The 12786-nt window shown below is 37.5% G+C and overlaps 1 protein-coding gene across 5 annotated transcripts in view; it reads right to left on the bottom strand.

The window, feature by feature from the left end:
* The window catches only part of LOC147536469 (G-type lectin S-receptor-like serine/threonine-protein kinase At1g11330), a 27273-nt gene extending 14487 nt beyond the window's left edge, over window positions 1-12786 (bottom strand). Inside the window, exons 1-6 of one of the 5 annotated variants that reach the window (XR_015225460.1) lie at window positions 11152-12618; window positions 8633-8749; window positions 8244-8410; window positions 7940-8150; window positions 6233-7815; window positions 3257-3703 (exon numbers count right to left, since the gene is read on the bottom strand). Coding sequence is in view for 3 of the 5 variants with exons in the window: in XM_086641320.1 (XP_086497446.1) it covers window positions 7578-7815; window positions 7940-8150; window positions 8244-8410; window positions 8633-8749; window positions 11152-12436 (2018 nt within the window). In the remaining 2 variants the exon portion in view is untranslated. Of the gene's footprint in view, window positions 1-3256; window positions 3704-6232; window positions 7816-7939; window positions 8151-8243; window positions 8411-8632; window positions 8750-10010 lie in introns of those variants that run through there. The other 4 variants (XR_015225461.1, XM_086641320.1, XM_086641321.1 and 1 more) reach the window with 4 other exon arrangements.

Raw genomic sequence — 12786 nt, 5'->3', positions numbered from 1 at the left:
TTGTCCTTTTTGAAAACCTATTTGCTTCCAATTCTTTTAATGTTGCGGTTTTTTTAACTCATAACCAAGCTCGATTCTTACAAAGATATTCAATATCTTCACTAATAGAAATAGACTATTGCCTTGACTCATCACTGCTCAAAGCTTATTCTTAGGTGCATGGTTGACCTGCATCAATGCTTTTTTCCAGACTAATTCAAAATGCAACCACATCATTATGTCTATACTTCTGTGGTGGCCTTGTTTTTCTCCTTTCCTAGTCTCTTACAAGAGTGTAATCCACTTTCTCTATATTTTTCTCATCTATTCCGCCCGAGATTTGACCTCTCTTGGAAAGTGTCTATCTCAAGATCCACTTGCTTTGCATATTCTTCTTGTTCCACCTGCTTATCAACACTCACATGGGTGTCTATATCCATTACTAATTTTTCTTATTGAGAATTATCATAGATAGCTCTTTGAAATTAACATCTCCACTAACAAGAAAATTGAGATACCTAAGAAATATACATTTTTTAGCCCCTTGTTCCAGCTTACCTTCATTAACATGTGTGTAAGTCAGACAACAAAAAATTTCTCAAGTTTTCATACTTTGTAAGAGAACCATGCACTCAGTAGATGCACTACTAAAGATTCACCAGATAACTTGTTATGGTAACTACTTTGGCCCACAACACTTTAGGAGGCCCTGCATTAAAAAACATAGTGAGCTTTCTCTAATAGCATTATGTTCATACTTTCTGAAATACCATTTTGTTGTGGTGTTTTTGTAACGGTATGATGTCTCACTATTTCTTCATCTTCACAAAACCTACTGAATTTCTGTCCAAAAAGTTTTATACCTCTGTCAGTCCTCAAGCATTTGACTGTGTTATATTTTTCTTCTCCTAATCTTTGACTGCACGGACTTGAAAAAGGTCTCATCTTTGCTTTCTAGTATGTATAGCCATACTTCTCTAGGAAGATCATCAATCAAGGTTAACACGTTTCTTACCTCCACCATGTGAGCTTACCTCAGAAGGACCCCAATTGATCTGAAAAGATGTTACCCAAAGTACCTTTAATAGTATGAATAGTCACACTAACTTTGACCTAAGACTCTTTATCCAAAACACAATACTCTCAGAATCCCAGTTTTGCAACTTTCTGTCCAGAGAATCCCGACCTACTTAGTATAAGTAGTCGTCCGCCTCTCTCTCATATGCTCTAACTGCATGCATATGTCATATTTTATTCGTTTTTATCTTCTTATCAAATGATAATACCGCTACAGATCTAATAACTGTATTACCTTGTACCGTATAAAGATCATTCTTTTGAAACCCTTCATAATTGTAAGACTGTCGTTTGAAATTATAAGAATACTAGCTTCACTAGTAAACTTACAACATCTAGCTTTCCCACAAATATCAAATTCATCTTCAAATTTGAAACATGTATGATATCTATTACGATGTGCACAACACTATCGTGCATCTTGGTATGAATTGTACCAACTCCTACAACCTTACAAGGAACACCGTTTTTCTGAGAAATAATATAGTATTGATTACCAAAACTTTAGCATCACCACATTGTTCCATGATAGTAAAAACAATACCATCATCACTTTAATATTACTCGATAACTATTGCCTCTCTTAGTTGAAGGAGATGCCCTTCGACCAAAGATGCAATACAAGCAATTTTTCGGATAGGACAATTGATGAAGAATATCATCAAGTCTGGGCGATTTAAGGATTGTAATGTTTTGTTAGAAACCAACTACGATTGTCGAATTACTAAGTAATTCCCGACTAACTTCGACCAGATCCTACATCAGGTTACATCAAAGAATGACGATTTTATCAGATGATATGACTAGTAGGATGAGACATATATAGATGGGTAAGACCCGTAAATATTTCCCAAAGGCCTAAAAGAAGTGTAGGCAAAGATAGTACAAAAGGCCCGAAGAAAGGAGACTTGGGCGGGCATAAAAGAAGATTTGTTGGGCCCGAAAAGGGGTCGGCCTTGGCTGTACGTTTCCCTAATGGGAAAAGCCAGATATTCCGAATAGGGCATGGTATGACCGACCACAAGTTAGGAAGTTCAGAAAATAGAAACTAGTTTCTATTTTTGGGTATTTCCTAAATCTTATTCAAAAGGGACTTTTAGGAAACCTAATTAGGGTTGGGCTCTAACTTAGGGTTTTATATAAGGTCTCTTAGGGACTTGAATAAGGTGTGGAATTTCTCAAGATGCTTTCTAACTCTACAACATTAAGTAGAGAAAGAAAGAGAGATTATTCCCAAGCTATCTAACTAGTCAAAGAAGGAGTTCTTCTTCATACCACCATTGGAGTTCTAGCAAGCATCAAGGTGGGAGATCAAGTTGATTATTCGGGTGTCTTGAGTAGAGGAACAACAATTGGAGCTTTTGGTCTTTGCATTTGATTGGAAAGGTTCGAGGGAAAATTTAGTGGTTAAGGTAATCCCTTTTAAATCTTATTCAAAAGGGACTTTTAGGAAACCTAATTAGGGTTGGGCTCTAACTTAGGGTTTTATATAAGGTCTCTTAGGGACTTGAATAAGGTGTGGAATTTCTCAAGATGCTTTCTAACTCTACAACATCAAGTAGAGAAAGAAAGAGAAATTATTCCCAAGCTATCTAACTAGTCAAAGAAGGAGTTCTTCTTCATACCACCATTGGAGTTCTAGCAAGCATCAAGGTGGGAGATCAAGTTGACTATTCGGGTGTCTTGAGTAGAGGAACAACAATTGGAGCTCTTGGTCTTTGCATTTGATTGGAAAGGTTCGAGGGAAAATTTAGTGGTTAAGGTAATCTCTAACTCTTAGTTTATTATTAGCTTATGCATGAGATCCTGGGATTACTAGTGTTAGACATATTAGATGTCTGAGATTCCGCTTACAACACTAGGAAACACCATAACTCAACAGTGGCGTCAGAACCTTTTGTACATAGCTATTTTGGCTAAGTTTCAGACCAATCTATACTTGTTGTGATAGTTAGATATGTCTAAAAGTGTTTTAGGATTAAGTTTGTTTAGTTTGAATGTGATTTAAAGTTATTCAAATTTATTTTTAAATTTGATGATTGAAAAGAGTTTCAAAAGATTCGATTTTGATTGATTTCGGTACTAGAAAAATGTTATCAAAAGAATTGAATTTCATTGATTTTAGAAATCGTTTTGAAATCAAAATTTGGTGTTTTTAGAAGTATCCAATAAAAATTGGAAAAACGGGATGGAGAAGCAATTTTTATTTTTTTTTGAGTTTTTCAAATTTTAGAAGTTTATAAAGCTGCTGGCCAGGACGCTTGCTGGACGCATCCCAGTCAGACGCAGACGCGTCTCGATCACCAGACTGAAATTATCTCGAGTTCAAGGGCGCGTCCAAGACGCGCCCATAGGAATTCGAGAGCGCCTTTGGGCATGGGCGCGTCTGGGAAGCTTCCTAGGAGACCCAATGCATCTTGGTTAAACTGAGATAGCCTAGAGCATAGGCTAAGGGGCCAGACGCGTCTAGGATGACCTTGGATGTCTCGGTGTTGGCCAAAACATCCTGTTGGGCTCGGCCTTAGGCCAGACACGTCTGAGCCAAGGCTAGCTTGCTGGCCTAGAGCCACGACGCGTTCTATGCTCCCGCTGAGACTCATATGCGTCTGGCTTATGTCCAGACGCATCTAATCTCGGCCAGACCGTGCTAGACACGGCCCAAGCTCTCGCCCTGGCGCTGAACCATGCCGTGGGTATAACCTATGCACGACTTAGACTTCTTTGGCCTGGATCAACTTGTTAGGCTTTGACCTTATGGTCTTGGGCCTTGACCAAGGGATGTCCCGAGCCACTCTGAGGTTGACCTAGGTTTGTGGGCCAAAATTTTATGGGTCTTGACCCGAGTGGGAGTTTTTCGACAAAAGTCCAAAATTTTCTCTAGGTTCCATCCAAATTTTATCGAAATTGTCTCGGGCCACCCGAAGACCCGAAAAGGGTTTTTCTTAAAACTGATATTGGAAATCATTAAAAGTCAAATTATTTTGGGTTAATTCCGTTTTGGCCCCCGATTTGTGACCAACTGGCCGTTTTGGCCCCCAATTGTGTCCGGCAGTTCGTTTTGGCCCCAAAAAATTCCTAAATGGCCCCAAACTTTTTCAACCTCCCAATTCTACCCCCATGGCATTTCTGTAATTATTTTTTTTTTCCTTTTCTTTGTCCACCTCATCTAACAATTGACACATCACTCTGTCCACCTCACCCTTCTTCTCCGGCGAAAGGTTGCCGGCCGGAATAAAAAATTCCGGCCGGCCACCTTTACCAAAATAATTTTTTTTTTTTTTTTTTATTTCTCTCTCTTCTTCATCTCCTTCTTTCTCTCTCTTCTTCATCTCCTTCTTTCTCTCTCTTCTTCATCTCTTTCTTTCTCTCTTCTTCTTTCTTTACCTCTCTCTCTCTAACCCCTCTCTTTCTCTAACCCCTCTCTCTCTCTATCTTTAAAACTCCGGCGAAGGGGCGGAGCCCCTTCGCCGGAGAACCAGACCTTGAAGGTCTGGTTGGAAACCAGACCTTCAAGGTCTGGTGCGAAACCAGACCTTCAAGGTCTGGTGCGAAACCAGATCCGGTCTGGTTTCAAACCAGACCGAGATCTGGTTTCTATAACCAGATCCCGGTCTGGTTTGAAACCAGATCGGAATCTGGTTTCAACTAACCAGAACGAAATCTGGTTAGTTGAAACCAGATTCCGATCTGGTTTCAAACCAGACCGGGATCTGGTTGTAGAAACCAGATCTCGGTCTGGTTTGAAACCAGACCGAATCTGGTTTCTCACCAGACCTTGAAGGTCTGGTTTCCAACCAGACCTTCAAGGTCTGGTTCTCCGGCGAAGGGGCTCCGCCCCTTCGCCGGAGTTTTAAAGATAGAGAGAGAGAGGGGTTGGAGAAAGAGAAAGAGAGGGGTGTTAGAGAGAGAGAGAGGTAAAGAAAGAAGAAGAGAGAAAGAAAGAGATGAAGAAGAGAGAGAAAGAAGGAGATGAAGAAGAGAGAGAAATAAAAAAAAAAAAAAAATTATTTTGGTAAAGGTGGCCGGCCGGAATTTTTTATTCCGGCCGGCAACCTTTCGCCGGAGAAGAAGGGTGAGGTGGACAGAGTGATGTGTCAATTGTTAGATGAGGTGGACAAAGAAAAGGAAAAAAAAAAATAATTACAGAAATGCCATGGGGGTAGAATTGGGAGGTTGAAAAAATTTGGGGCCATTTAGGAATTTTTTGGGGCCAAAACGAACTGCCGGACACAATTGGGGGCCAAAACGGTGAGTTGGTCAACAATTGGGGGCCAAAACGGAATTAACCCAATTATTTTTCCGAGATTGACCCGGACCCTCCAAAGGCCCAAACAAAGTTTTTTCTTAAAATTTGATTTTGAAAATCATAAAAGATAAAACCGGAACGCACCATTAGTCAAATTCTTCGTATATAGACTTAAGGTCCGTAATATGACATAAGGATGTCGACAAAAGTATCTCTCTGATAATCATGCATATATAATTGTTAACCTTCAATATTATATGAATGCATGTGATGTGAATGCAGGAACCAGTATGGCTATAGAAAGTTGTTTCTTTTCTTTCCTGTTTTAAGCACGATTTAAATTAATTTTAATTTCAAGTTTATAAGATCTGCGAATCGTACGAGTCTTGTAATTAGAGTTTAGGTTCTATGAGTCCATTAAAGAAACTCAAGATGTGATCCAAAGGCGAGCGGGAGAATTCAATGGAGTTTCGAGGATGGCGGTCCATGCGAACTTAAAGGCGAAACAAGAAGAACCCTAAAGAAGATTAGATCTTTTACGACTAGGGGCCATACTAGGATCCATATGTGTTTTATTTATTTTCTCGTGCGCATTTATTTATTTATTACGTTTTATTTCGTGAATGTTAGTTAGGCTAAATAGTTCACTATAACGCATTCTAGACAAAACGTAATTGTCCCTAAAAGTAACTTTGAGAAAAAGCCTACCCAAATTAAGACACCCTTTGAGCCCTCGATCAAGGAAAGTGGGTCTGCCTCCTGCCTCCGCAGGGTACCTCCTTTATCTTTGGACAATGCGGGTAGACCTATGGCAGAGGTCTACGCGTCTAAATGGTTTTTTCTCAACGAGATCAGCAAAAGAGTTTTGGGTACTCGAGGCAAAAGGATAGATTAGGCATTCATTAATGCAATCCTTCAACCAAGAGTCACAAGAGTTTTGGTCTTCACATTCGATTGGAAAGGATCGAGGGAAAATTTAGCGATTAAGGTAATCTCTAACTGTTAGTTTATTATTAGCTTACACATAAGATCATGGGAGTGTTAGACACATTAGATGTCTGAGATTCCGCTTACACCACTAGGAGACACCATAACCCAACACTAGTTTCTTCCCCTTACTTCTGAGCTCTGGACAATCCCTCTAAAGGTGTCATTGTTTCGTACACTTATAACACTTTTACTTTCTAGCTTCGGATTTAAACTTAAATCGAAATTTTCCATCAATTTGATGCGACGACCTTTTCCTAACCACCAAGCCATCACTGTTGAAATACTTTCCATTTATCTTTTTCTCAACTCCTTAGAGTTCAATGTTCCTTTAACACTATCCAAAGTTATGGTAGTTTTCCCAGACATGAAAGAATTGACAAAACTTTGATATGTCGAAGCTGGGAAGCAAGCACTAATACTGTCTTATCTTCATGTTTTAATTATACATCAATGTTTTACCAAATTTTAGAATACTCGGTCAACTTCGTCGATATGGTCTTTGAAAAAATGCCCTTCATGTAATTGTAAATTAAAAAGTTTCTTCTTCACATACAAACAATTAGTGAAGAATTTCGTCATATACCATGCCTTCAACCTACTCCATAGTTCATCGGGCGTTATTTCAGTCGTAACTTCTCGCAAAACTTGATTACTCAAATACAACAAATTTTCCCATGAGCTATCTGCACGAGATTTTCCTTCTCTTCTATGTCAGTGATCCTGGGAGTGCTACATTTTTGTTCAATGTTTTTAGAAACCCTTGTTGAACTAAACAACTCCCATCTTGATTTTTCATAGGTTAAAGTCATAACTTTCATCAAACTTCTCTATCTCGTATTTTGCCACTCCAAAAAGTAGTAATCGAATGTCTGAAACCAGTTTGTTGTTACGGAGAACAAACAATCAAGACGGTACTAAAGAAACTAATAAATCACATAACCTCACAAGAGCTTTACATGATTCGGTTGATGAGACCTACTCTACGACAAACAATGGTGCGATGGGTTTTACACTATGTGTGAAGAACAAGTTAAAAAATATCTCTAAGATTTTAGTTTAGGGAAATGCTAAATGTACAAAGAATCTTTGACAAGATTCTTGAAAAATGCTAAGTGAACGGTCCCGATCAAAGTCAATCAAAGTCAAACTTTGATTAACTTTTGTCTTTTAGTGAAAATGAGTCATTAAGTCAAGAATTTTGTCGAAGACTTTGTACATGTAGCACTCCCGGTTATTTATATAAGGTTACCAAGGATAACATTATAATATGGAATATCTTACTTACTGTGTACCAAGAACTCTTGAAGTATTTCCTTGGAGTTCATTGCCTCCAAATATCCTTGCCATGCCGAAGTCAGAAATTTTAGGATTTAGGTCTTCATCCAAGAGGATATTACTTGCCTTGAGATCCCTATGAATGACTCTTAATCTAGAATCTCTGTGAAGGTAAAGAATTCCTCGACATACTCCCTCGATGATTTGAAACCGCTTCCTCCAATCCAAGAGTAATTGTTTGGTTGAATCTGATACTCACAAGCCAACATAAACTAACCCGAGTTTAATTATCGGATAGGGTACCTAATGGATGAAAATAATTTAGATTTAAATCTTTAAAACTTATTTAAAATTGATAGGGAAAAATCCAACCAAATATGAAAAAATCCAAGCTTTTATTAGGCATGTATTCGTAAATCAACATATTCTCATCGCCTTCGATGCAGCAACCCAAGAGTCTAACCAGATTTCTGTGTTGGAGCTTTAAGATCACTACAATTTCATTCTGAAACTCCTCTAACCCTTGTCCAGAGTTATACGAGAGTCGTTTCACTGCTATTTCTTGTCCCCTGGAAAGTACTCCCTGAGAAGAACAATAAGAATGATTTCATGACCAGAGTAGCGTTACCAATTCTATTAATGGAGATTAAGAATACAGGAAACAGCAGCTAGCTACCTTATATACTGGACCAAAACCACCTTCACCAAGCTTATTAGCTTCAGAAAAGCTATTTGTAGCCATTTCTAGCTCTTCGAATTTGAATAGTTTTATATCTTGATTGTGTCTAAGCATGTCTGGATCCATGTGAAATAGAGAATTTTCATTGTCTTTCTTCCTTTTCCCTGCAAATAAAGCTTACAGCTTTCAAATTGATGTAAATACTTTAAATGATCCTGAGCCACAAATAATGAAGTTTTTCAAGATACTAGGTTTACTTTGTAATCTATTTTGGATTGTGATGTAAGATTTTTTAACTCTGTTGGTGCAAGTGTGCAACTAAGCACCTTAATCAGTACATTGCTTGTTGCAGATAAAAATTGATCCTAAGCTTGGTTAAGAGTTACCTCTAGGTTTTCGTATCCACCTCCAACTGAAGTATGAGCATAAACCGAGGATAAGCAATCCTAGAAGAACAAGAATTATACTAATAGTTACCTTGTTCTTGGAATTCTTCGTCTGATCTGCATTCAAAACAAAAATACCTTCATTGATTAAAAAAGTTCATTAATAAAACGTAAAACAATTTAAGAGGATTTCTATTAATACAATAAAATTTCAATAATTATGCAAAAAATTCTATTTTTGCGCACACAGAATTTTTCAACAAGTTTTCGAAGTTCACAAACAACAAATAAAAATGAAGCGAATCAACCATGTCTGGAGGAAAAAAATGTTGTATGTTTGTTGTAACAGAGTTATATGAATAGTTTTTTGAACATTAAAAAAAAAAGTTAGTACAACTCGGGTAGCTATAACTACTAGCCCCCTTTTATACATTTTAGGAAGGATTTTATACAGATTCCATTGATGAAAATAAATATCTTTTAACTGCTATGTTAGGGAAAGGACTAAAAGTTCACAATGGAAATGTCGATATCACTACGTGTAAAGTAGAAGCTGCTAAATTGCGAGGGACTGAGTTATAACTTCCCGGACAATAAGTGATTGAGAGGAAGATAACGATTGAGTTGGATTAAGTATTTTTCACACTTGTATTTATCATTTCCCTCTTTCCTTAGGCCGAATACTTAATTTTAAATTTTTTTTTAGTTAAAAAGACAAGTTATACTTTTTTTGTGTTAAAACCCATATTTTTGTATTTTTTTGTTAAAAACCCGTATAGTTGTATTTTGTTTGGTTAAAACCCAAATATTTTTTATAAAGGTGTTGTAAAGTGTTGCAACGGGTTGCAAGGTGTTGCAAGGCATGTCAAAAGTGTTGCAAGCTATTAAAAAGTTGTTGTAAGGTGTTGCAAGACGCTGTAAAGCTGTTGCAGAGCAGCTGTAAAGTTGTCAGAAGGCGTTGCAAAGCTGTCCCAAGCCGTTCCAAAACTGTCCCAAGTCGTTCCAAAGTAGTCCCCGGGCACTGCAAAGCTATCACAAGGCACTGCAAAGCTATCGCAAGACACTGCAAATTTGTTGCAAAGTTGTCGCAATGCGTTGCAAAAACTGTCGCAATATTTTGGAAATTATAAATTTACTAAGGGAGCTGAAGATTAAAAAAAACTGACTTATCTTTTTTAACCAATGTCCATTTTTTGTAAGGAGTTTTGACCAAATTTCCCCTAAAAAATGTCATTGATTCCGGTATGGGGTAATTATAAAAACAAGAAAAAAAAGACGTTCCAAAATCTGATTGGAATAAGACTTTGGATCTGAGTTGGAAAAAATGAGAAACCAGTACCAAGTGGGCTTTCAATGAATCCATTGAAGAAGTACTTACCCTGTTCTTCTATATATAAGCCAATGTACGGATCCGCACCTCTTGAAGGAGGCATCTTCTTTATGTCTACCAAGTTTCCGTCCCATGACATACACCCAACTCCATCTTCATATGCATAAGCTGAGCATGAGCAATTCTTTACACACTCCTTCTCACACTCACTAACACTTGATGGACCGTCTAACACATTATGAAGATCAGGTACTTTCATGTTATCGAGTTTGAAGAACTTATCACGTGCTCTTTCACTAGTATGGCATGAGAAGTTTGTCTTCCTCACACAACCACTTGACCAAATTCTCTTATTCCATTCATCCTTATACTTGGGTTCATACCCTCTGAGGCAGTTACATATGGTTGGCTAATCTATAGGATTACAACTTCCGAAAAACCCACACTTATTGTAAGTATTGTTGAAAATGTGCTTTTAAACCAAATTTGAGTTTAAGCCTAAAATGAAATGTGGGCTTGAGTCAATGGTTCTATCAAATTAGAAGGGGTAAAGAAGGAAAAAGACTCCTTAAATTAATTAAAGAGAGGTAGTAGAGTCCCTTATGTCTATCACTTAGAATACTTAGAGAGAGAAAGAACTAGCGCTTTTCTTTGGAGAAAATCCTTTGTTAAGAAATTTGAAGTAATCAATTGGTATGTATCTATGACTATTATCTAATGTTTTTGAATGTCGTTTTCTTTATTAATGAAAGGAACAACAACAATATTAGTGTTTATGTTGAATGAAGATTTGTGATTTAAGGATAGCTGTTTTGAGTATATGGTATTAGATCCTTTATGTTATAGTTGTTATTTTTCTTAAATCTCCAACGAATGGTACCAGAGCCATGTTATCTTATCATTTCAACATTTTGAGAATCTAGGGTTTGTGAAAAAAAATTGGGGATCTTGTAAGAAAAATGACAAATATGTGGTGATTATTATTAAATATGTATGTGGTGATTATTATTAAATATGTATTCTCCGTGGATGTAGGTTATGATTATCCGACCGAACCACGTTATATTATCGTGTCACTATTTTATTGTAGTTCTCTCATTATCACATAATCATGATTTTAACAAAATTGGAAAAAATGAGAAACAAATACCAGCTGGTCTTTGAATGAATCCATTGAAGAAGTACTTACCTTGTTCTTTAAGATATAAGCGGATGTAAAGATCCGCACCTCTTGAAGGAGGCATCTTCTTTATGTCTACCAAGTTTCCATCCCATGACATACACCCAATTCCATCTTCATATGCATAAGCGGAGCATGAACAATTCTTTACACATTCCTTCTCGCACTCACTGACATTTGATGGACCCTCTAACAGATTATGAAGATCAGGTACTTTCATGTTATCAAGTTTGAAGAATTTATCGCGTTCTTTTTCACTAGTCTGGCATGAAAAGTTTGTATTCCTCACACACCCACTTGACCAAATTCTCTTATTCCATTCATATTTATACTTGGGTTCGTACCCTCTGATACAGTTACATATGGTTGGTGAGTCTGTAAGATTACAGCTTCCGAAAAACCCACACTTATTATAACTATCGCAATCATGTTTTGTCGTTGAAAACTTGCTGATCCATTCATTTCGTCCTTTATTCCATATAAGTATAGATCCACTCCCTTGAGGATCTAAGTTGAATCTTACCAAAGCAGAACTGGTGTCTGAATTTATATGTACATATGTACCCCCTTTTGCCGCATCTCTTTTCATATAAATCCCACTAACAGAGAGCTTATCGTTCCACGGAGCAGTTCGCCATATGGTTCTAGACCCATTCCATATGGCAAACTGAGGACTATCTGGAAACTCAATTCCTGCAGAAAAGCTTCCAACAGAAGGATCGAATTGGCTTTTCCATGATCTAATCTTCCGAACCTTGCCAGTTTCCGTGATACCTATTTGCATGCCTGGTAGATATGTATCTTGAGGGTGATCGAAACTCTGCCATATTATACTTTGATCACTAGCTTGGACCAAATTAATATTTCCTGTATCCAATATCTGAGCAAAAGTTTTGTTGGTAGTGATATTAAAAACATTTGTACTCCAAAAAACATTCCCCAACTCATCTGAAACTACAAGATTTCCGTCCTCTGCGATCTTCAAAACACCAGAAGAAGAACTGGGTATTGGTTTATCATTGTTAGCAACCCAAACAACCGTCCAAACTGAAACTTTGTTATACCAAATTCCGACATATCTATTTGTAGAATTAGCAGGGTTGAAGAAGCCTAGTTTGAACATTCCTTCGGGGGAAGTTAGAGATTGAGGGTCGGTGATGTATCGGGAAGGAGTAATGGTACTGGTGTTGTCTGTAGGATAACAGTAACCTAAGGCTAGTAGTAGTACTAGGATGAGTGACCAGAGACAAGTAGTAAGCATAGGAGCTATGTGATTTCTAGTTATGAAAATCATAATGTTTAGAAATCAGAAGAGTTCTCTCCTGTTAGTAATTTAATGAGAAGGCAAATGGAACAAGAACAATGCATATTTCATACTACTAACTCAAGGCAGACTGGGATCAGGGCAAGTTCTTTAATGGTTGATTTGTGTGGCTGGCTTACATTTTCAGGTTAGCCCATTCCATACGAAATCCTAAGTTAAGACAAATTTAGGATATGACCCATGGTTCTGGCAGTTGACAACTTTGACTTCTGGTTAAGACAAACTCAAATATTTATTTAACTAGCCACATGGTGGCTTTTCTGTGGCGCCACGTCTAAAAATATGACCCTTGTGTTATACGTAAATCGGGATTATTTGAT

Source organism: Eschscholzia californica, unplaced genomic scaffold, assembly GCF_041429995.1.
Source record: "Eschscholzia californica isolate CP2 unplaced genomic scaffold, dmEscCali1.0.p SCAF_5, whole genome shotgun sequence".
NCBI classification, from domain to species: domain Eukaryota; kingdom Viridiplantae; phylum Streptophyta; class Magnoliopsida; order Ranunculales; family Papaveraceae; genus Eschscholzia; species Eschscholzia californica.
This window is presented reverse-complemented; position numbering and strand designations above follow the sequence as displayed.